The 25070-nt window shown below is 44.5% G+C and overlaps 1 protein-coding gene across 5 annotated transcripts in view; it reads right to left on the bottom strand.

The window, feature by feature from the left end:
- SMARCA2 (SWI/SNF related, matrix associated, actin dependent regulator of chromatin, subfamily a, member 2) overlaps positions 1–25070 on the bottom strand; it is a 178891-nt gene that overhangs the window by 150471 nt on the left and 3350 nt on the right. For 4 of the 5 annotated variants that reach the window (XM_030293896.1, XM_030293899.2, XM_030293898.1 and 1 more), the window contains exons 2-4: positions 13662–13922; positions 10014–10143; positions 3193–3579 (exon numbers count right to left, since the gene is read on the bottom strand). In XM_030293896.1, the coding sequence (XP_030149756.1) occupies positions 3193–3579; positions 10014–10143; positions 13662–13886 (742 nt within the window). In that variant the 5' untranslated portion in view covers positions 13887–13922. Of the gene's footprint in view, positions 1–3192; positions 3580–10013; positions 10144–13661; positions 13923–25070 lie in introns of those variants that run through there. The other variant, XM_030293900.1, reaches the window with a different exon arrangement.

The raw sequence follows: 25070 nt of genomic DNA on the forward strand, positions 1-25070 counted from the left end.
CCAAAAAAAAAAACAAAATAAAACAACAACAAAAACCACCCCAAGAACCTTTTTTATTACAGCTCCTAATTTTAATTTTGCTTTAGTCTCTATAAAATAAAAAGATAAATCAAAATGAAAAGGGAGATGATGGGTTACATTTGCACAGAGCCCACAGCAGGCAAAGGCTGAAGAATTATTTGTTCAGTGCACAACTCCTGCAGTCCACCAGTAATTCTCTAGCGGTGCCTATGATGATATATGCCACTTTGGGTGAGTTACAACTCTGGAGTAGGTTTGAGGCAGACCACCTCAACCAAAAAGATTCTCCTCACACATGAATAACGCTACGAAGTGGGACAAAAGAAACACGGAATCGTAGCTACCTCTAGGTAAGTGGACATACTTAAAAACTTATTGTTTCCTGAAATATTAGTAGAGGGATTTATACACACCAATACTTTTTTTTTTAAATTAGGGAGGGATGGAGGTAAACAATAACAAGAAAAATAATATTAACTCGGAAAAAATATTCTTCTTTTGACTTGTCCTAAACACCAACCTCCTCCCCACCCCCACCAAAAAACAAAACCAAAAACAAAGAAAGTCTTTGTCAAGGAAGATTGTCATTTCCCTCTAAAATCTGAGATTTGGGGACAAGTTCTGCAACAATGTCAGGTGTAAGCCCCTTCCCAGCGGCAGAAATGGATCTGCTCTGTTAACAGGTCATTTCTTCCAAAGGTACCCATGGCCTCCTTGCCCCTCTCTGGCATGAAACACTACCTGCCCTAATATTTTCACTTGTAATGAAGCCTGCTTTCCAGAAACACGAGACATGAGTGGTGAGTAATAAAATGAGTTCCTCCCGACAACAGGGGCCTGGTGAGGGAAGGCCCAAGCATCGGAGACAGAAAAGACACGGAGCCCTCTCTTCTGGAGAGGGTCCAGGAAGCGCACTCAGGATTGTGTTGTACTGGGGCATGGAGTGGTTGCTCTTCCCAAGCACCAGACAACCACGACTTCGTTCCCTAAGTTCGACTCTGTCATTGGGTCTGCTTATTCGAACTTCGGGTGAAAAGGTATCTGAAATGAATGGATTACCTTCCTGCCTTCTGAAGGGAGGCTTTGGGATGTTTTCCTGCTGAGCGTAGGTCATTAAAGAAAAATACCAAAGCTCATGGAGGTCTGTGATGAGATGGCACCCCAGGACACGCATCGAGGTGCGGTGACAGGTGCCTACTGACAGGGTCCCACACCACTACCTCTTGGGAGGTGCTTAACTATCTGATTCCTGTCACTCCGTCTCTACTGGAAACTGCCCTGAGATGTGGGTTATCAAGATGTGCCAATTTCCTTGACGTTGTGTCTAAAGAGCAAGTTAAAAGGCTCTACATAAGGAGCGAAGATGTTTTTCCTTTTGACACACACAGGAGTAAAATGCTTGCATCTGGTGCACAGAGTTTGGGATGGGGTTCTTTCCCTGGTGGTGAGCTCCGTTGTGATGAGGGAGCCAGTACGGGGCAGCGGTTAAAAGACGTGGGCTCTTGAGGTCAGGCTGCTGGTACGTGAGTCCCGACTCGCCATGTTCTGGATGTAAAGTACTCATCGCTGAGCACGGTGCACGAGGTATGCCAGTAGGTGCGCCCTAAGTGTAAGCTATGCACCCAGAGACGTGTGTGTATTTCTTTCTTTCATCTGGCTGCCTTCCCCAGAGCTGGAGTTATGCCATTTTAAAACCTCTAAACGCATCAAATATGCAAACTACCATTTTATGCGTCGTTTTCCTCTACGTTTGCAGACCCTAGAGGTTCAGTGCCATAGGATCCTTCACCTACCAAAGCGCCATGGTCACTACAAAATGATCTGAATCTGACATGATCCTTTCTTACTCTTTCAAATCCATTCCTAAGTATACAGCCGCAGTTAACAAGGTGAGTTTATCCCTACCAGAAGAGAAACACAAACTCCGAAGACAGAGTACTTCATCATCATCACCTGAACTCTTCTATACTACTTCAGTCCCCAAACCTAGAAAAAGTACCCATTTCCTGCACCGATTGTGTGCAGGAATCAGCATGTCGTGGCCTGCCCTAAGGAGAGGGAACCATTCGCAGGAAGGATGTCAACGTCAAGGAAGACCCTGGGAATTCAAAATTCCCTGGGATTCAAAGCTCTGATCAGGACAGAACCATAAACTCTTTGCTTACCTGGTGGTTAACAAAAAAAGCCTGCCAGAGAAAATAAAGTGCGTGGAAGCTCATCCCCTAGCCTCCTGCACCTCTGAATTCTATCAGCGGGATCAAGCCAGACCACCAGAAGGCCCTGGAAAGGACTATCTCATCTCCACCTGTTACATAACAGCACAGCTTAAGCTTTGATGCCGGGGTATATATAAGAAATAGGCCATGTGGATTCTGTTACTCGGTTTATTATGAACAAATGTCACTGATGCCTGTCACGCAGTGTCTTTTATAATAATAATAATAATAGAGGTAATTAAAAAAATAATCCCACCCGGAGAATCTATTTTATTGCCTCATGCTAGAAAACGCTCCGTTTTCCTCTGAGACACCGGTGAGCTACTTGCTTCTGAACGGTGAGGATTTGGTACCAGACCCTCCCCCCACCCCACCCCTTTCCTGACTGCCCGGAAACTAGAGTCCACTTGCTCGGAGGCAACAGCCGTTGGAGCTCTTGTCGGCCCCGTGTCCCTGACCTCCCTGACCCTGATTTCGATTCCCTTTGCTTCTGATTTCCTACCCGATCATGATTTTACTGCAGGTGTGCTCCTTGGAAGCCTCCCTCAGTGCTTTTCGCAAGACAAACCGGGTAGAAATAAATAAGTCAACCAACCTAACTAAGATGGCTCGGCGGGGACCGGATTCTGGGGGCGCATTTTGGCGATGGGACGCACCGCGTGCAGGGTTCTTAACCTGGGGGTGGGGGGCGGTGTGCACGGGCTTCCGACAGACCTTGAACCTCTTGGAAGAGAATGCAGAATCACGGGGGACACACCGCCTCCTGCCTCAGACTCTACGGCACAGGAGCCCAAGGATCCTGGCCAAGCGAGCGAAGGAAGACACGACAGCCAACGAGGTACAACAAAGGGCTAAGTCAGCCCTGGGCTTCGCGCGACCCAGCGCTTGCGCACCCGGAGCAGTCCTTATCCGAGCCGGAGCACCGCGTTATTCATTGGGTGGCACGTGAACCTACCAGACGGTCTGTTGTAGTTAACAAGGGCCTGCTGCTGCGGCTGCTGTGCCTGCGGCTGGGGCTGCGAGGGCGGCTGGGGCTGCGGCTGCGGCTGCTGCATGCCGGGCAACGTCCTTTTCCCCTGCACTGCAAGCTGCAGCGTTTCGGGGAGGGGCTGGCCGCGGGCCAGCATTTTGTAAGCTAAAATCTGAGCTCGCAGCTGATGCAGCTGGACGGGGCTGAAAGGCGAGGGACCTCTGTTGGGCTGGCTCATCGCCTGCGGATCGCCCGACAGGAGGGGCCCCGGCTGGCTGGGCGGCATCTGGGGTGGGGTCGGGCCGCCCCCCGACATAGGACTGGAGACGTGCTCTGGGGCTCCCAGCGGAGACGGGTGCGGCGACATGTAGCCTGGAATAAAACAGGAGAGGAGATCACACGCTGCCCCCAGTGACCCCCGTGGGCCAGGCATTCCTGGCTACTGGGATAATTTTCTGCAACAGCACTGCCTGTTTAGAGGAATGTAGGATATATACCATTCAATAATCACAGAAGTACATGGAATTATCAAATTTCTATACACCAGAGGCATACAAATTAAAATTTTCTAGGAGTCACATTAACAGGTAAAAGAAACAAAGCTCATTTTAATAATGTTTCACCGACATCAACAAACCCCAAAATAGTATCATTTCAAAATATAAAAATTATTAGACATATTTTGCATTCATTCTTTTTTTTTTTTTTTCATACTAAGTCACAACACACCTCAAAGAGTAGAAGCCACATGTCGAGTGATCAAAGACCGCATGTGTCCTAGAAGGTAAACTGTCAGTGGCTGCCATATACCTAAACGAAAGGCACCAGGGGAGAGCAGTATACATTAAGACTGGCTTCAACTGACAGAACAAAACCTGGAGGTGGGTTCGATATCGCAAAAGGGAATGAAGAGTCTCTTACGAGGACAGCAAATGATTATCTGGTTTATTATTATGCACAATTATTGAGGGCCTCCACTGTTGTAGGCACTACCCAAGTTGAGCGCTCCCTCGAAACAGAGCCTGACGGAAGCATTCAGTGTGAGTGATTTGGGCGAAAGGTGCGGGGATACTGGCAGGGGTATAAAAAGGTGGCATAAGGCAGGGACGGCAGCTGCTAGAGTGCCTATCTGCAGATTAATCTCTGGTAGACGCTCAGGGACATAAGGTGAAATAACTTGCCTCCAAATTATCCCAGGGAGCTGGGGGAGGAAGAAACTTGAGGTATTTACACTCTCAGGATCATCAGTCACTGCTTATGTCACCGGTGACGACTCTGGGGGATCATTGGTCCCCAGGGACTCTTCTAGCTGTGGGTAAGAGGGACTGAAGTCAGCTGAAGGCAACATGGTGATCTGGCCAGCGGCTTTTAGGCTAGTGGGAGCACAGACATGGTAAGGAGAATTAAAAGGATAGGAGTGGAGTACACATTATTTCTTTAATCCCCACAACATCCTCAGAGCCTATGTGTTGTCCCCTCATTTTCAAATTTTTCTTATTTTTATGTATTTTTTAAATGTTTATTTGTGAGAGAGGGAAACAGAGAGCATGAGTGGGGAAGGGGCAAAGAGAGAGAGGGAGAGAGGATCCAAAGGGGGCTCTATGCTGACAGCAGACAGCCGGATGCGGGACTTGAGCCCATGAACCGTGAGATCACGACCTGAGCCAAAGTGGGACACTTAACCAGCTGAGCCACCTAGGCACCCCCACCTCATTTTTTTTTGAAATAAGGAAACTGAGGCTCAGAGTGTGAGTGAGTTACCCAAGGTCACACAATGAGATGTCTGTAGCTCCGAAATTCAAACCAAAGTCCGTGTGATTCTAATGTGTACATGCTCTCTCCAGCGTCTAATATTAATCTGGTTTTATAAAAATAAGTTAGAGACTCGAAAGTCTCACCAATCCTTCTAGAACCATTTACAATATGACATAAACATGAGAGGAATCTGTTTGGGCTTATAAGAGATCTACATGGGAAACTTAAGAATACTTTTCTTGGGGAAGAAAAGTCAAAAATGCATAAAATACTTCAAGGAACTCATTTTCAGGAGATGAACTGCATATCCCGGCCAAAGAATTCCTGGAAAAACATATGACCAAGCACTGTTGCAGGGAGACCCAAGGTGAAGTGAAGGAGGGAACAAGACGGCCTCCTGCAATCCTAAAGCCTGTCCCGAATTCAAACTAAGCGCTAATTAATCAAATCACCGATGTCCTAAGACACAGTATAAAATATTAAAGGTCATTGCCTTTTAATAAATGTACTTGAGTCACAATTATCATAAAGGTCATCACACCCGCGGTTATTAGACATCTGCTTTGTGTTTGAGCCCACGTTGGGATTGGGCTGAAAGAGCTCTGTGCGTCCACGTGGGATCACAGAGACCCAAGAATATCTGACCAACAGTGAATGGGGACTCAACCGTCACCGTGTGCAGAACTAGAGGGGGAAAAAGGGATGTAACTTCTTGTATGTCGAATTGCCAAGGGAAACAAATTTCGTCTGATCCTCTAAGACAAGGGTAGGTTCTGTCCAATCAAAGGGTGGGAGAAGTAGAGCTCCATTCAGAGAAATCCTGCACTGAGGATCCACTGACTCTTGTTCTCCAAATCCCTACTTCATAAGGAAATGCAAAACCACTCAGCCACTAGGGTTCTAGTTAGTCATAGAAGTTGGCCAAGAAAATGCCCTTGAACCTGAAAGCAGCCTCCAGGGCCAACAGACATGTACAGCCCAGTATGCTGCCACTTAAAACAGAAAAGGTTTAGATGGGACCCACAATATACACCTAACTTTGTCATGAACATTCTTCCTTCTTTTTTTTTTTAAATTTTTTTTTTTAACCTTTGTTTTTGAGACAGAGACAGAGCATTAACGGGGGAGGGGCAGAGAGAGAGGGAGACACAGAATCGGAAACAGGCTCCAGGCTCTGAGCCATCAGCCCAGAGCCCGACGCGGGGCTCGAACTCACGGACCACGAGATCGTCACCTGAGCCGAAGTCGGACGCTTAACCGACTGAGCCACCCAGGCGCCCCGAACATTCTTCCTTCTTAATGAGGCTTACATTTGCCCCTTCATTGTAATGCTGGTGCAAAATGGGAATTTGTTCATTAGGAAGCAGCTTCCTGACACCGTTTTGGCCAACCCTCTACCTACCACAGAGGGAGAAACCTGCTACCAAAAACTTCCTGCTGGCATTTTCATAGTAGGAGGGATACTCCTTCTACATTAAAATGGGTCATATGTCTCCCGTCTTCTGGTCTCTCCTATTTTCTTCAGGTCATCAATTATAGCTTACCCCAAGATAAGTCACAGGATGCCTAATACAATGGGCCAAAACACCAGGCAATCCAGTCTAAACTCAACTGCTAACCAAATTGCTCTTTTAAACTGTGGAGTACAGGCAAGACGAAGCAAGGGAGGAAGGTGAGACAGTTACATCAGGGACAGTGATTAAGTTTACCTCAAATTCACTAAGGAAGAAGCTGAGAGTGGAATAAAAATCATTTTCCAGAATTCGTCAATGCAACCAAGTTTCACCTCAAATGTGACAAGAAGAAACTGGGGATGGGAATTTTCTTCCCCCCAGAAAATACAGGGGATGGTAATAGAATCATTCTATCACAGTATGACGTTAAAAATGTGACAGTGTTTCAGCTAAAGAGAGAGAGATTTTTTTTTTATCCTACATTCCATAAAACTTCAGGAAAAAACAGAATCTAAATGATGATACAACATAACATATTTTAGTAATTATCTTTAGTTGAGAAAACGGGGTGAGGAAATTGCCTGAGAGTGAATATACATTCGTCTGCAAGATGCCAGCGTCGATCTGGAGTCTACTCTTTTTGAACTAGTCTGATTTGCTCACTCGAAAGTGGTCCAAAAGTGGCAGTTTTACTTCCCTGGTCTTCGAGGGCCAATATCTCCCCAGTTTCACCTTGCCTCAGAGAGAAGCAGTCACGTCTCTCCTTTTAATAATCTTGAACTTATAAGTGCCAATTTTTATATGAATTTTCTCTTCGCGCGCGCGCGCACGCACACACACACACACACACACACACACACACACATTAAGTATTATATACTTGCCTTGGAAGACTTTTTCTATCCAACGGACTAAAAATAAACAATGTTATCATTGAGACCATAAGGTACACAATTCAGTATTTATTGAAGGAAATGGTTTTCCTTCTCAACCAATACCTTAAAATAACCTAATATGTTGCTAGGTAGTTAGAGCTGGCAGCCTTCCAATCAATGCCACACCTCTCTATACCTGTGTGTTTATAAATGGCTTTTTACAATGGGGTTTTTAAAGAGACATGCTATTACAGAGTCTAAATTCTTTTTAGATCATTATATAGAATAAGACTCCATTATACCAATACTACTTTACTCAAAACTATGCTTTTAAATAACTCATTCCCAGCCTGCAATGCACTTTGCTAGTTTGGAGAAAAATATTACGTGCTAATTCTGATTCCATTTAAATGCAGACCTCTACATTTCCAAGTAATTATAACTTCCTGAAATTACATAAAAATTAGTATCTATTTAGAATTGTTGACTTGTGAATGCATCAGGTCACTTCTCTGCCTACATGAATGAAATTAACTAGGTATCTATCCAGTTGTGTGCTAGAGCCTGTGCCAACGTCTTGGAGATTCCAAGCGGAGTAAGAGGAACCAAGCAATGAGAGCAATTCTAAGATACATAAAAGTAAAAACGCTCACATAAAGTTCATGCATTGGAAGTGTTTTGTGTTGGGAGTTTTGCTCGGACCCTATGACTAGAGGTACTGCAAAGCTGGGAGCAGAGAGAACAAGCACCTGGCTTCGAGAATTACTGAATGTCACTCGTCTACATCTCCCAGACAGTACAAATGAGGTCTATATTGGCTCTGTGAATGCACCTGGCTCGCACCTGGCTCCTTAATATTTAAATGTTAAACCTGGAAGTGCTGTCTAAATCCATTCTTGAACACCGAATGGGTCAAATGTTTTCTTCCTATACTGCAAAAAGGCCCAATGAATCAGGCTGCTTTTCTGACAACATGGTAGTCAACATTTGGTGAGTCCTCTGTGACCCTTAGACCTGCCTGCCATCAAAATTCAGATCGGAGTCTGGGATATTCAAAACCTGCTTAAACATTAATGACGATACACTCCTATGCCTCCATGATTTGCTTATTTATATATCTGTTAAAATTGTGAACACACTTCTCTAAATCCTCAGTCAAAAAATCTCTCCTCGGATGGATGGATGGCTGATCATGAATAGAGAAAAAGACGACATATATTAAACTACAAAGGAGTATGCACACCAACACATAAACCACAAACTTTGAATTATGTATCAACATATTAGGGTTAACTGGTCCTAGATGAATGCATGCCCTTGCATGCTGAAATGATCATTAAATGACTGTGAAAACAGGTTACATTGTACTCAAAGACTTGGCGGTATCTTTACTATGTCTTAGGGAAGAAGGCACCAAGGAGAAGAGAAATATACCATAGATTGATTGGCCATTGTTGTGGGTTGAATTATGTCCTCTGCAGAGATATGCTAAAGCCCTAACCTCTGGAACCTATGAATACAACCAAATTATTTGGAAACAGGATCTTTGCAGACGTAATCAAGTTAAGATGAGGTCATAATGGATTAAGACCCTAAACCAATGACTAGTGTCCTTATGAGAAGAGCGAAATCTGGACACAGGCACAGACACTCAGGAAAAACGTCACATGGAGACCAAGACAGATTGGAATGAGAGATCGACAAGCCAAGGAGTGTCAAGCTCTCAGCCACCAGAGGCTTCCTGAATTTACAAACAGGAAAACAAGGCAAAACAAGGCAAAACAAGATTCTTCCCCAGAGCTTTCAGAGAGAGCACGGACTTGCTGATACCTTGATTTCAGGTTTCCAGCCTCCAGAACCATGAGAGAATAAATTTCTATTGTTCTGAGCCGCCCCCCACCCCCACCCCACCACCAGTTGGTGGGAATTTGTTATGGCGGCCTTAGGAGACTAATGCAGCCACCCATCAGCAACGACAGGTAATTCCGCTGCCAGAAAAAAGCCACCTTACAGACAACGTAAGAGCATGCAATCCAAGGGACACGGTGGCTCATCTTACCTTCACATCTATGCTGTCATTTGGAGGCAGACCTGGATTCTCCTTCTGGCCCCGTCACTTACTGGATGTGTAAACTTAGGAAAACACGGTAAATTCTCGGAGCTTTAACTTCCCGTCTGTAACACTGGGGTGCCCTAATTTACCTTACAAGATCACGAGAAAGAATCTGCATAAAGTACACAAAGCACTCTGTAGACTGCTTGGACGCAGGGTGGCTAGTAGAATTTATTAGTATTTTGGAAATAAAACTGTCCATATAAATCATAGTTGTGTTGGCGGGGGAAGGGGGAAATGAAGCCTGCAGGACTCGATCTCCCTTAGACACGTTCTTTGGAAACCACAATTAAAATAACCAGTAAGAGGGGCGCCTGGGTGGCTTGGTCAGTTGAGCACCTGACTTCAGCTCAGGTCATGATCTCGTAGTGTGTGGGTTCGAGCCCCGTGTCAGGCTCTGTGCTGACAGCTCAGAGCCTGGAGCCTGCTTCAGATTCTGTGTCTCCGTCTCTCTCTGTCCCTCCCCTGCTCATTCTCACTCGCTCGCTTGCTCTCTCTCTCTCTCTCTCTCAAAAATAAATAAATGTTAAAAAAATGAATTAAATAACCAATAAGAAAGATGAAAGGCTATGGAACTGAGCCAATGTCAGGTGTGGAGCAGACACAAACCTTGGCTGTGTTGATCCATCGGACTCTGGGGAGGACCCATGCCTGGGTGCGGTGGCCGCATACCGGTGCCCTTCATGGATCCACAATGGATATCTTCTACAATCCCCTTGTCGTGCATACCATCGATGGGCTGAAACATGTCAAGGACGTCAGTTAGATGTCACTTTAGCTACAAAATATGTAGTCGGACCTTGAAGATCCCTCATGTTTAAAGTCTTCAAAATTGTGGCACAATTTTCTCTGGCTCACATGACAATCATCTATTTTTATACCTAGACTACCTGTATTATTATAGGTCTTACATATATTTTATAGATGGAGACAAAAAAATAAGACTATATCAACAGGGCTAACAAAACTATCTGTAAGTCAAAGTTAAGGCTGTAAACAGCTGGATTTTTTTTTTTTTTTTTTTTTTTTGGTAATGTCAAAAGCCTATAGATAAAAAGAAAGTCCTGCTCACAAGGGAGACAAATAGAAGTTATTCTTCTAAACCATTTTAAGTTCTGAAACCTGTTGTACATTGAAGTTACAGTGCAAAGTCAGAAGGGAGACTATTTGAAACATCTGTGATGGTCTATTTTTTGGTAAGTTTTTTTTTTCCCCCCCATCGGAGAGGAAAGAAGACTATGGAAAGTTTAAAAGTCGAAATTGGAAAGTTCCATGCAGTTGGGAAAAGAGGAACAGCCGCAGTGGAGCAGACTACTTCAAGGGAAGGAAGGTCCAATGGACGAAGCTATACCCTGGAGAGAAGAGGTCCTGAAAACGTTTCAAGGCAGAGTTTGGAAAAAAGTTAAGAACGCAGGGACTGTTCACAGGACGTGAGGCCTCGTATGTAACAGGCACATGATAAAGAGCCATTGAGCTGACATTAATCCAATCCAGAATTGGGCAACGGAGCATGTGTTTGAAAAAAAGGAAAAGTCTATTCCTCCCCACACTGGAAGAGCAATTTTCAGAACAGCCTGAAAGAAAGATTTCCAGGAGTTTATAGAAACCAAATGACTTCAAGTAAGAAAGTATGAGTGTTTGCAGTTTTACAGAAAGGAAAGTTAATTTCTGCAGAGTCAAAAGCGCGCACTTGAAAAGAGGAAAAATTTACCATAAAGAGGATGTTCAGAAGAAAAATGGGAAGAATTTGGGATAAAGAGTGTCTCTGAGTCTGTTAAATAGTAATAATAGGGAAGAAATCAAGGCAACACAAGCAGATGTATTTAGGCCACTTGTTTATTTATTTCCAGCGATGTTGAAAAGCGAAAAGCTGAATCTCAGAAGGAGAAGGAGGAGAAAGACAAGGAACAAAGCTGCCTGTAAAAGGACTCTAAAAAAGGGAAGGCATCTGGTCAGCAGGTGTGAACTCTAGGCGCTTAAACAGGTCCCCACGCAGGGCATCATCAGAGGGGCTGGGATTATGGAAAAGCAGGATGGCAAAAAAAAAAAAAAAATTCTCAGCAAAGCAAAAGAAAATGAAACAAAAATGAGGTATCAACGGGGCGGGGGGGGGGGTGGTGTGGAAGGGAAGACAGTATGGGAAAACGTGACAAAAACACTAGGTCACAAAACAGAGGGGACCAGAAGAGATAATCACCAATAAAAATGAATCCAGAGCAAAAACCTACCACGGACCCAACACTCAGTCATACATTCAAATGCTTAAATGCTTAAATAATACTAAAGCTTAGATAAAGCTTTCCTTCACAATTTATCTTTCATTTGGGAGGCAAGAGAGCCTCAAACCATCCTGGAATTCTTTCACCCAGTTGGACTAAGGCCTATTAGTGACAGATCAGACCTATAATAGCTCCCAAATTAATTTAATAGGGACACAAGACAATGTAATGACTTCAGTATGTCTGTATGTTCAATATGTCTCCTAAAGACGACGATATGAAAAACAAGCAGCTTTATTTCTTTAGATACCTGAAACGCTAAAAACATGTTTAAAAAAAAAAAACAAAAAAACCAAAAAACGAAAAAGCAGAGAGAGAACCTAGGGATATTATAGGGATAGGCATGGTATGTCATTAAATGAAAAGAGGAAGTTTCAGAGTAATTAATAGTGATGCTATGATTATTCGACTATGGCAAAAGGAAAAACAGAGAAAGTCAGACCTATATATGCAGATGTGTGCTTACAGAGTACTTTTACTGAACAAGGAGAAAAGTAAGGCTGGGAAAGTAAGCACAAAGCTGTTACCTGGGGTGAAGCCAGGATTAACCATTTCTTTCTTTTTTTTTTAACTGTTGTTTAATGTTTATTCATTTTTGAGAGAGACAGAGTGTGAGCAGGGGAGGGGCAGAGAGAGAGGGAGACACAGAATACAAAGCAGGGTCCAGGCTCTGAACTGTCAGCACAGAGCCTGATGCGGGGCTCGAACTAGTGGGCTGTGAGATCCTGACCTGAGCCGAAGTTGGACGCTTAACTGACTGAGCCACCCACACGCCCCTAACCATTTCCTTCTTTAGCTCAGTATGGTTTTACTTTTCAAAAGAAGTATATATTACTTTCCTGATTTGAAAGTCATCACATAACAAAATTTGTAAAATAAAATAAAATGAAATGAAATAAAATAATAAATAAATAAATAAATAAATAAATAAATAAATAAATAAATAAAATTTGGGCTCTGATGCTTTACCTTAAAATGGGCCTGTATAGTCCTACACAGTTAGAGGAAAGGCTTGCTTTATTTTGCTGGAATCTTTCTGTTTTAAACCAGCATCTTCCACGGCTTGCCTACTTTATACCAAGGGGCAGCCCCACCATGCCTGTCGTCTACCTGCGACGACATCCAAAAAGGGGATGGAAAACCTCTATGTGTCTCATCGGGTACAGCCCTGAGGTCACGTGCTGTGGCCTCACTGATTTCCACTGGCTAGTAGAACAAACTCCCACAGGCCCTTGCTGGCTTTCTCCAAAGGCTGCTCTCCCTTCTCTGCATCTCCCTCAAAGGCCTGATGCCAAGTTGTACTGATATGATCATCCCTGCAGCAACAATCCAAGCCTCATAAACAGAAGATTATTATAACCCTAGTCCAGAAACGAACAGATAGGGACCTGCCCTCTGCAAACTCCCAGCCCTCTTCCAAAATCAGAATAAAGCCACTTGACATGGGGATAGCATAGTGCATTTTAGGGATTCCCGAGAAACTATTTTATTTCGATACAGTCTTTTAAAAACATCCCTTAGGAAATGACTTGTTTTCTTTTCACTCTGTGGGATCTTTTTTTTTTTTTTTTTAAATAAATGTCAACATTTTTAGGGAAGGATCAATTTCAATACATCCATTCGCTGATGACATGTTATTTAACATCTACGGTTGGAAAAGAACCAAGACTCGCTCACTAATACACTTACTCACCAGGCCAAGGTACCTGCAACCTACAAATCACAGACTGTCAGAGCTGCATATTCTATCTAGTCTTTTGCGAAAACCCAAGATCTGATCTTCCTGTACAACATCTGTAACAATAAAAAGAGCCTCAGAACGTATGTTTTTAATAACATACAAGATAAAACAGAGTCCTAGCTTGATTCTCTTGTTAACAATAGTAGGGGAAAAAAAAAGAGAGAGAAGGGGGGTTATCAGGGATATTAGCCATCCATGACTCAGAAGACAAGAGTGAACAAGAAAATGAACTCTTACCTTATGCATTTGATGTATGCCTTCCTGCGGGAAGTCGGCAGACCCCATTGTTGGCATAGGGTGTGAGACACTGGGAGGTCCGGGACTCGGCCCCATCATACTGTGGACAGAACCCGGGGATGGTCCGGGTCCTGGACTAGGTCCAAGAATTGGTCCAGGAGAGGGTCCGGGCCCTGGCGAGGGCCCTGGATGGGGCATCGCGCCAGGGTCTGTGGGCGTGGACATCTACTTCTCCTGTCTCTGCCAGTCAGTAGAGTGATACTGCGTTGGAAAGAAGAAAAGAGAAAGGAATGTCTTAAGCATGATGTTGAGATCAGAATGAAACAGTTGTTAGTATTTGATGGTGCCATTTCTGTAACAAACATCAAACAGAACTGCCCTGTCTCGTCCAGATGTTTGAGTGAGTGTGATATATATCCATCTGCCCTAGTCTTTATGAAGACCACTTGTTTAAAAGGAAAAAAAAGAACACTCTAAATGATTCCCCAGAAAGATATAAATCATCTAAGATACAAAAAAGACTCACTGGAGAAACTCAAATTTAACACATAAGCAGAATTCTAAACAAGTTTGAAATTTATTACCGAAGTCAACAGATGCTGTTCATTACTTACTGGCTTGGGCACCTGACGAGTCATTAACCCCCCAAAGCCAGTAAAATATAAAACCCCTAAGAAAGTTTTCATAACCAAGACACGTTTTCATAAGTAAATGAGCATTCGAAACTTCACAGAGAACTCCAGATAGTTGAAAGGAGTACAATTTCAGAAACTGACAGCGAAAGGGAATGCCCGTTGGGGGGCAAGGGAGAAGCGGGGGTTGCCCGGGTCAAATAGATAGATGGGTCCGAATACCCAACATGTAACAACCACCGGCTGAGACCGAAATGCAGTGTCGGCACATGTACCAAAACAGCTCCGTGCCCGGCACCAAGCAAGCAGCCAGTCCTCATGCAGCCTTATCTTCCCCACCACCTCCGCCGTACCAGAAGCGATCAGAAGAAACAGTTTAAACTGCGGTTCCTCCTGCCGGCTAAGTAACTGCCGACCACTTGGAGAGTTGAGGCCACGCATTCATCCTCAGCTTCTCTGTGGTCCCAGATTCCCGAGAAGAGTCATCCATGACTACTGGATCGGGCCCAGCACAGACTAGGTGTGGAAATTCCGGTGCTCTGATTTCGGCAAACAGTCCATCACCCACACTCCAAGATTTCTTGGCATCCTCCCCCCTCCCTGGGGAAATGCCTCACGGTGTGGGTACATCTCACATCTTGGAAAGGAGCCAAAACGAGCAAATGAGCGGTTTCCCAGATTCCGACGGACATCAATGAAGACCACTGGTGAGAGGAAATGTGACACTGGACCTTTCGTTATCGGGGGCCCGTGCACCTGTACATGCAAACACTTTTCTGCTCTCAGACAACCTCCCAGAACACAGAATGAGACACCCTAAGTGAATTTGCTTACCCACTGCTTAGCGGCAGGGGTGGAATTAACCATAGGGGCCAAGGCACTCACAGCCAGGGTATTTCCACGCGGTGAAAGGAGGTTAAAGGGGAAACACATCGAAAAGCCACATTAGTTCCATTCTTAGCTCCCTGCTTGCTTTCACCTCCTGCTAAATCACTGGAATGCAAGGGTCTTGCTCTTCTGCACTCCTCTGTGTCCCCGCATGTAGGAAGTGCTCAATAAAAAAGAGACGTAGTAGTGCCTGGGTGGTTTGGTCAGTTGAGCATCTGACACTTGGTTTCAGCTCAGGTCATGATCTCACAGTTCATGGGTTCGAGCCCCGCCTCGGGCTCTGTGCTGAAAGGCTCAGAGTTTATTTGGGATTCTGTCTCTCCCTCTCTCTTCCCCTCCCCTGCTCATGCCCTCTCTCTCTCTCTATCTCAAAATAAATAAATAAACTTTATAATATTAATAATTAAAAAAAAAGATGTGAATAAACAGCCCAGGAATGCCAGGAGCAAACTATTAACAGAGTCAGTTATTTTATAAATAAAAATTAGAGAGTAATCTGTGCCTGAGCTATGTTCACACAAAGAGATCCAAGAATTTAAGCCATTCTGATAAATGAATTAGGGCCAAAACAGGGAGCAGTGGGAGGCTACCTGGGGGTGATTGTAACAGTGTTTTGCTGATCCAAGAAGGGACTCAGAACCCAGTTGAAGTGGTTTCTAAAACAACAGGGAAGCTTCAAGGGTGAATTATAGCCTTGGATCCACTAGAGAGCCAAATGTTATTATTTATTCTTTGTGATTAACAAAGCAGGCGGAAGTAACTGTTTTTTGGTTTTGGGTTTTTTTTTTTGTTTTTTTTTTTTTGCATGCCACTCCCTCACATATACACTGGTCCAGTCAGCATTTTAAATTTAGGAAGCTGACGTCAATTCAGAGGTACTACAAGTTATAATGTTCTTTCATGTATATCAGCAAACTAATACACCCCTTTATTTTTTAGTGAATAAAAGGAAATTGCTTACTTCCTGTTATGGTTTACCTTGAAATGGGCTTCAATAGCTGTTACCGTAACCTACCCCAAGTCTGAACAATGAAGATACAAATGCTCAGCCAGGAGTCCCACTTTCCATGTTTCACGTTTTGATCTACGTTCTCCCGAAATACTGCTCTGTGCATATGTGGTGGCTTTCATCTGGGAATGTGGCGGAATGCTGGGATTACACTTGTATACTGCCCCATAAAAATGCTCCTCATTTTTTGTTAAAGGAAGCTACTAAAAGCTTCTTAAAGGGGAAAGGAGATAAGAAAAGGGGACGGAAAAGTACTGGGTGTTTAAGTAGAATGTTAACAGGGGAACGTATTGTGGGGGAAACTTTTCTAATCAGAAGAGAACCTTCCGAGGCAGGGGCCTGATGCACGTTGTCCGTGAGACAGCACAGGTCAACGAAAGAAAATAGCTGTGAACCACTGCAGGGTTTAAGAGATGAGGGCCCTTGTCCCCTGCTAAGGGAGGGCAGGAATCTGCACAATCACACAACCTGGATGGGATACTCTGGCTGTTCCGAAGGCACCGGGTGTCCAAAGATCCAGAGAGGCAGATAGATGCTCGTCTTCCCGTTCCAGGACCATCACCAACTGCGGGGCCCTGGGCAGAGTGCTTTTCCTCTGCAGTCTTTCTGGTTCCTCTAAGCTTGAGAAAGGAGGATCTCCAGGCTCCCCTCAACCTGCCCGTGCAGGACTCGAAGCACCTCAAAGATTTCTGCAATCCTGTGTGCAGTGGCCTTCATGAGGGTCCCTCCAAGGGCCGAACCTGGGCTGTCCCAGGACTCCTGCCTGGCCACCAGCACGCAGGTATAATACTGCAAAGGAGTGACTCTCAAAGAGGAGGCCGTAACCCTGGCCCCTTCTCCCTCCCTCCTCCTTTCTGCTGGCACCTTTATGGCACACCTCGAGAGGACCTAACTAGACTTTTCCACAGCGCAAAGCAACTCGTGGGGTGTAAACTACAAAGCCATTCAGCTCTCAGGAAGAGGTGCGGGTTATTACCAAAGTCACTGTGGTTAAGGTTTGAAGTCCAGTGTCGGCCAGCTCAGCGTCTCCTTCACCAACGCTGCCACGGGTATCCCTCGGAATGGACCCCCTTTCTTCCTGCTTCAAAGCACTGATGACAGGATGCCCACAGGCAGGGATGGGGGTGGGCCCAGCCGGGTTGGGGGGGGGGGGGGGGGGAAGGGACGGCTCAGCTCACCTTGATAGGTTGGAGTGACAGGTCTCTGCTCAGACTCTGCTGTTATTTTGTGTTGGGGGGGTAGAGAGGGGAGAGGTGGACACTGTCACAGAAAAGCACAGCCTGTCCCACAAAAACGTGTCTGGGGTGCGGGGACAGGGTAAGGCACAGGGGCAGCCCCCATGCACATGTGCACGCACTGCAGAGGAGAGAGGAGTCCCCTGTCCTCCATATAATGCACTCCCCAGAGGGCCGGCCGCTGTGTTCTTGGCCAAGACATCACACCCTGTCTTTTCTGTGTCCTGACCCTGCCTTTACAACGGGGGAGTGTGTGTTTTTAAAATAAAAGTCTTCAGAGCTTCGCAAAGCTGCAGTTACCACAGACACCTTCCCTCAGCCCCAACCTCCTCCCTCTCCCCTGAGCTAAAAGTCCCAGCACAGCCATGAGCAGATTAAATAGGAATTCAACTCCAAGGAACTCCAAGCGTTGCCAGCCTAACCGTGACAACCACGACAAAATATGTACCTTACTGTCGTACCGCAATCAACCAGGATACCAATGACCCCCCCCCACCTTGGGGTCATATTTAAAGGCAGCCGCAAGGGCTTTGCAATAACGTTAGTGACTTCAATTGAGGATACATTTTTGTCACATCCCCACGGAAAAGATGAGGGCGGGAAGTCAGGAAGGGACCACGCGGCCTGCCCAAAGAAGTCACGTCTGTAAGGAGAGCTTTCTATCTCTAGCCCCAATCCGGGACTGAGCCACGGGACCCATCAGGCAAGGCCATCCAGCAGGGTGGAGGGCTTCCACTGGGGCCCCCCGGCGCAATGCAACAATGTGCAGGCAAAGAGAAGGGCGCGGAAGGGGAGGGATATTTTGCAGGCAGGGCTCAGGATTTGGCTGTGATGATCCATCAATCTAGGAAGGGAGAGACAGGAGAAGCCGCAGGGATCATAGGAGGTGGAGTCATGAACTAAGGAGGCTGGTGACGTCCAATCAAACAGCCAGAGGGCCTCCTGTCCTCAATCTCCAAAGGGCATGAGGCAGGTAAGATGTAGGAAAAGGTCCAAGGGCTGACCCCAAGGCTCTGCAAGTCTGATAGGGAAACAAGACTTATCCTTAAAGAGCAGTGAGAAGGGGAAAAAAAAAAAAACAAAAACAAAGGGGAGCTCCTGCAAAACAAGAAGGGGTATAGCCAAGGCTGTCCAGAGCAGTCACAGGATAGGAGGGCCGGCCTGCAGGGTGGAGGGAGGAAGGAAGAGGGGATCAGGGGAGGCTTCCCGGAGAAGGTGACATTTCAGCTAAGCCTTGAAAAAAAAAAAAAAAAAAAAAAGAAGTATGAATGAATGAATGAGGAACAAACCAATGAACGAATGAATGTTTCCTAGATACTTTTGTTTTCTAGTCACAAAAGGGTTTGGGGGCAAAAAACCACTTCGACTAGACAGCACCCCTTACATAACTCTTTACCAAATGCAATAAGGAACCGTTTTCAAATCCAGCAGCACATCTTTCTCACGGCTGGGCTGACAGAAAGGCTGGGGTACGAGTCAAAGGTAGAATATTAGAAATAAAACTCAGGCCCAGTTCGCATCCCCAAGAGCAGCTCTGGTCTTTTTAAAGTTTTCTGGCTGTTAACGGGAAAACTACAAGGCTCAGGAGATAGTTAAGATAAGAGTTCTTTTTATGTCTGTTTGCTGATTCAGAACATCTCCTGACCTGAAGGGCTTCTCGTTTTCTGTGTAGCTTTCTCCACGAAGGGATTGATAATTCCCCTACAAGAAGTAACAACATTTCTCCAACTGGAGCACAGAGCGCTGCCATTCTTAACGGGGAGGGGGGGGGGGCGGGGGCGCGGGGCAAGGGGAGAACAGCAGGGAAGATAAAGGAAATAAATCTACCAGAAGTTTCTTTTTCAGAGACCAAGGTTGCTTGGATAGACAGTGAAACATTACCAAAGCCCTCCTGCTTCTGGGTCTGGGACAGGCAACTTTAAACAGTGTGCGGCATGATTTGCACCATGATGAAAACCGTGCTGGGCTTGAAGTTAAACATGACTCGTACTTGGGGCGCCTGGGTGGCGCAGTCGGTTAAGCGTCCGACTTCAGCCAGGTCACGATCTCGCGGTCCGTGAGTTCGAGCCCCGCGTCAGGCTCTGGGCTGATGGCTCAGAGCCTGGAGCCTGCTTCCGATTCTGTGTCTCCCTCTCTCTCTGCCCCTCCCCCATTCACGCTCTGTCTCTCTCTGTCCCAAAAATAAATAAACGTTAAAACAACAACAACAAAAACATGACTCGTACTGTACCCAAAACTCTAGAAGAGTGTGGAAAACATTTTTCTCCCAGGGCTTCCTGTCAGTTTCCCATTCAAAGTTGAATATGTTTGAAAAAGTGGTTGGATTTGGGGCGCCTGGGTGGCTCAGTCGGTTAAGCATCCGACTCTTGATTTCGGCTCAGGTCATGATCTCACGGTTTGTGAGTTCGAGCCCTGAGTTGGGCTCTGTGCTGATAGTGTGGAGCCTGCTTGAGGCTCTCTCTCTCTCTCTCTCTCTCTCTCTCTCTCTTTTCCTCTCTCTCTCTCTCCCTCTCAAAATAAATAAATGAACTTTTAAAAAGTTAAAAAAACAAAATTAAATAAAACGTGGTTGGATTAAAAAAAAATTGCTCTGTTTGTCAGGCGTCTGTGAACCCTTCCGTCCTTTGGTCAAGGAAACAGGTTAGGATGTTAGCTGCTGCCCTCCCTTCAAATAACCTGCTTTGGGACCATCCTTGCCCAGAGTCAGACCTGGAAAAGTCTCTATGGCAGCTCTGCTCGAGAGAGGGACAGAAGATCACACAAACACTGTAGCGGCTAATTACTGCCCCACCATCCTGGGAGCCACGCTCAACCGGAACATTATCTTAACATTATCACCTTGCACATCCTGCTGAGTCGCCTTCTTCCGAGAGCCTACCTGGGATACAATCCCAAGACCTCCTCCGTGAGGACAGCCAACATTTTTCCACAAAGGACAAAGTCTTTAAAGGAGGGTGCCTGCTTCCGAGAAAACCCAAAGTACCCAGAAGAAGTCCCTCAACAACAAAAGCACTTCAGCGGAACATCCTTCTAAGCCAGGACCCATGTCCATTGGTAGGCATAAAGGTTATCGTGAATTACTGTCGTTTCTAACACTCAGTTGAACCTGAAGGGCTAGGCAATCAGTCAAAACCAAACCGACAAAAACTAGTTTCACAGCAGGCCACCGTGAAATGTATTAGCTCGTGTATACCTTACAGGTGCAAACCATCCTTCCTAGGTTCTCTTAGGCCCGTTTGCGAGGCAACCTCGGTTGGGATGCTGCTAGGAATCAATGATAGCCACTTCCTGCTCTGTTTGCTAAGATAACTTTATTAGTACATTAAACACCTAAGAGTCGGAAATAGATATTTTACAAACTCTGCTCTCTGAGATGGCACACTTGGAGTTCGCAGTAAAACTCGACTCTTATTCGCTGAACAGACCCCAGGTATGTGACGGATGGGTTTTAATATGCCCTGACTTTCTCAGTAGCAACAAAAGTTCAAGAAGGAGCCCTTCAAGTTCACTGCAATTAAAATGGACAATGGCTGTTTACACGCTAACATGCCATAAAAAAAAAAAAAATTGCCACATAGCTCATTTGAGCTGTTCAAGTTTCAGGTTCTTCATCTACAAAAAAATAGGCAAAAGAGTCGCCGGCTACAGCCACAATTTTGATATAAATCAAGTAAAAGATGTGCTACCTTGTGAGCTGGGGTGTAAAAATGTGCATTATCACGAGGATCCTTTTAATGGCTTCGATTCCCACCCTGGACTTCAATTCACATGTGAATCTGCAATATTTTCGATCATGAATTCCCTGCTCAAAACTTCTGAGACAAGCCTCCAACGCATACTGGATAATCTTATCCCTATGGATTTATCCCTATGGATAACTCACCATCCCTTCCGCAAATCCTCCTTGGCTGGAACCTCTTTCTCTGACAAACGGTCTCTTCTCAGGTCAAATGTCTTCTCATGGAGTGTTCAGACCGGTCCCTGTGAGCTCTGGATTTTCCTCTGATGATCAGCAGCCCGCCTCCTCCACCACTACCCTCCTCTGGTCATAAGGCTACCCCATCTCAAAGACCGTATCTATCCCCTAGACCCATCACAGCTCACCCTGACCTCTCCCTGCGTCATGGGGTCTGCGCAGTTGACCTGATGTTATTCAATAGCTTGTCATGTTCAGGTACATTCTTTAAAACACAAATTCTCAACTGTACGTTGTTTACTTTTTACGGAATTATGGGCTTTGCTTAATAGCATTTGAGCACATGTATAAATACAGTGTGGCAGCAAAGTACAGAAGAGTTGCAGATACTGCAAAGCTAAACACGCGCCCACTTCAAAGGCACTGGGGGAAGATGGGGGCGGACGTTGGTCATGTACACTGAATTTCCAAGTTCAATGACTTCTGTCCCAGTGGGATGCTAACAACTGGAATACACAACATGAAGGAGGTGAAGAAATATACAGTCATCCTAAACAAGAAAAACACGATCCAAACACAAAATGATAAGGGAATCTCCTTGGACTGCTGTTAACCTACAAAACAATATATCTTGATCTTTTTGCTCAGAGACATTTTGTCTATTTTTAAGTGACTTAAATTTCCCAATTCGGAATTCCGTTTTTTAAAAAAGGGGAGGAGGGGCGGAGTTATAATTATATTTAATGGTTTTGAAACTTCAAATTTGTTTCTATTCTGTGGACGCCACTCAACACTTCACAAAAGGGTCAGCCCGAATTGAAATTAGTTCGGTTTCCAAAAAGTTTCTAATGCATCAGTGCTTGCAAAGCAGTGGATGATGTCTTGGTATGAGACCAAAGCTTAAGTTGATGCTTCCACACCTAAAAATACAACAGAATATTGTGATTTTTAAAGGTTTTACATCATACAGGCATATGGCCTGATTATAACTGTCTGAATGTTCTGAAAGTCTTGCATACGAAGATATATCACAATTCATAGTTAGCTTCAATTAAAGAATCACATATTATAAATCCAGAAGTCCAGAAGGGCACCACTTACGTCAGTATCTGAGTCAAAAATCCCATATTCCGTATCTATACCATCATTCCAAATGAGAGAATTAATGAGTTATTCGCTCATAATTAAGATTAAATGATGTTTATATTCAACACCCTAAAGACCCAGCTACATAGCTGCTGAATTTCATCAGCTCTATTATATGTTTTGCTAAGGTATAATTATTCAAGCATCTTTGACTGTATCTTTAAAACTTGCATCTTTAAAACTTACATTTGACTGTATCTTTTCTTAATTTTTTTAATGTTTATTTTTGAGAGAGAGCGAGAGAGAGAGTGAGCACAAGCAGGGGAGGGCAGAGAGAGAGGGGGAGCCACAGAATCTAAAGTAGGCTCCAGGCTCCAAGCTGTCAGCACAGAGCCCGACGCAGGGCTCAAGCTCACAGACTGTGAGATCATGACCTGAGCCGAAGTTGGATGCTCAACCGACTGAGCCACCCAGGCGCCCCAAATTTGACTGTATCTTTAAAATCTCTAATGTACCCTGAATGCTTTCAAGGAAAAGTACTCTATTAACAGGAGAGAAAATAAAGTCATCATAAACAATAAGATTGTAAAGTTTTCCAAACCCAGGTTGCAAGATCCCCTTTAACTTGGCCGATAAATACGTCAAAATAAATACGCTATCTTTCATAATGACTCTGGCAGAACTGAGGTTTAGACTTCTACGTTCCCTGGTAAACATAAAGTCATGGCTTTCTATGTAGCAAAAAAGAAACATCTCAGGCCTTCCTAAATACTCTACCAAATAACTTCACCACCATCTGTATTTTCTGTTCCCAACTCCTTATAGAATGACCCAGGACTTTTATAACTGGCTAGAGACTGAAGTTCCATAATACAAACCCTTCCAAAGACGACAGAAAATTCAGCCTCCTCTGTTGGTCTGACACAATCTACCTAACACAGTTAAGGACAAGGAGTGATCCAAAAGATAATTCTTTCACATTAAAAAAAAAAAAAAAAAAAAAGTGACAAGAGGAAATCAGAAGTCGCTCCCAAATATGGCTTTCCCATTAGGGAAATTTTCTCATCTGTTCACCAGAAATGCCACAGAAGAGAAATGTGACTCATATACAGGGAGTTTTCCAAGTCCACTCATGTTAAGCAACAAACCGTCCATGGCTTCCCTTAAAATCATCTTGACCACAAGCAGTGAAACTCAGAACTCATGCTGGTTGAAATCAGGTCCTACGAACACTCCCCCCGATAACGCGAGGCGAGGGCAAACACCGCCTAGCACTGTATTTGTGATAATTCAGTTGTTCTCATGGCAGCATGTCAAGATGTCACAAATCGTGATTTATTATTTCTCTGGGGTATCAAAAAGCTGCTGACCTAGGGGAGTTTGACAAACAAAGGCCTTGTTTACAAAGGAAGACTTCTAAAGGGGGGGAAAAGGGCCATGAAAACACTGGAGGACACTACCACTTTTATAATTTATGAAAGTTTTCTCTTTTATGGTCTTGCTCCAATACATAATAAGCCTTTAAAATGAAATGTCGAAAATACTACAGTAATATGAGGGGCATCACAATTGTCTCCTGGAAAGAATGGAATGTGCTTTTATACTGGCCTGTAAATGACTTATCTGAATCAAAGAAAAAAAGTTTTAAAATAATTATTTGCCAAACTGTTACTTTCCAGTTATGCTGCCAGAAATATTTGAAACAGAATTCAAGCATTAAGGGTATAATACAAGCAGGGACACTTTTTTTTTTTTTTTGTCAATTCCAAGCCTCAGGTGTTGGTCAAAGCACTTTTCAAGAAACTTGACGAGAAATGCTCAAAAACCACTTTAAAACCGAACAAAAGAAAAGATCTAAAGCTGCTTTGAACACACTCTTGCGGTGAATATTTTCTGAGACGCCACAGTGCAGCTAGTCGCGGTGCTGGGATGTAACTGATGTCACTCATAAGAGAAAGCCTGCATTGAAGGAAGAACTCCCTCACCTCTGACAATTCTTCAAGGGTTCCGATAATCCAAACTCCTAATTTATTTCACAATGTTCTTTACCCATAAGGCATCTCTTTTTAATGCCTCCAACAAGGGAAATGGACCGCGGTGTCCAGGTTTGGGGTTTGTTTCTCTGTCCACGGCAATAAATATCTTTGGTACCTAATAGGTATCTCCAAATCCCCTCTTCTCCAGTCGCAGACATTTGAGTTGTCAGGGAGCTTAAAAAAAAAAAAAAAAAAAAAAAAAAAAAAAAAAGTCCAGGAGAATAAAAGCGCAATTAGATCCCTAAAAGAGAAAGTGTGTCTTGATTTGCATAACAATGACCCAACTTGGATTCAAACCTGCCACACCTCTTAACACTTAACCAGTGTGCTAAAGTAGTCTGGAAGCTTACCAAGTCTAGTGTTGGCAAACAAGCCTGGGGCAGTGGCCCCCCCAAATTACTGATGGAAAATATTACTGAAAGATTTGAATGTGCATGTAGAAGTGCAGATACACACACATAATAATGGGCATGGCTTTGATTTTAGTACAGCTCTCAGGGCCTTCTGAGTCTTAGGTGGTTAGACAGAAATTTTCTTCTACCCAACAAGCCAGCAACAATCTTTCTGTTCATACAGGCATTCTGCTCCCACAAGCATGAAACAACCA

The sequence above is a fragment of the Lynx canadensis genome, chromosome D4 (assembly GCF_007474595.2).
Source record: "Lynx canadensis isolate LIC74 chromosome D4, mLynCan4.pri.v2, whole genome shotgun sequence".
In the NCBI taxonomy this organism is placed as follows: domain Eukaryota; kingdom Metazoa; phylum Chordata; class Mammalia; order Carnivora; family Felidae; genus Lynx; species Lynx canadensis.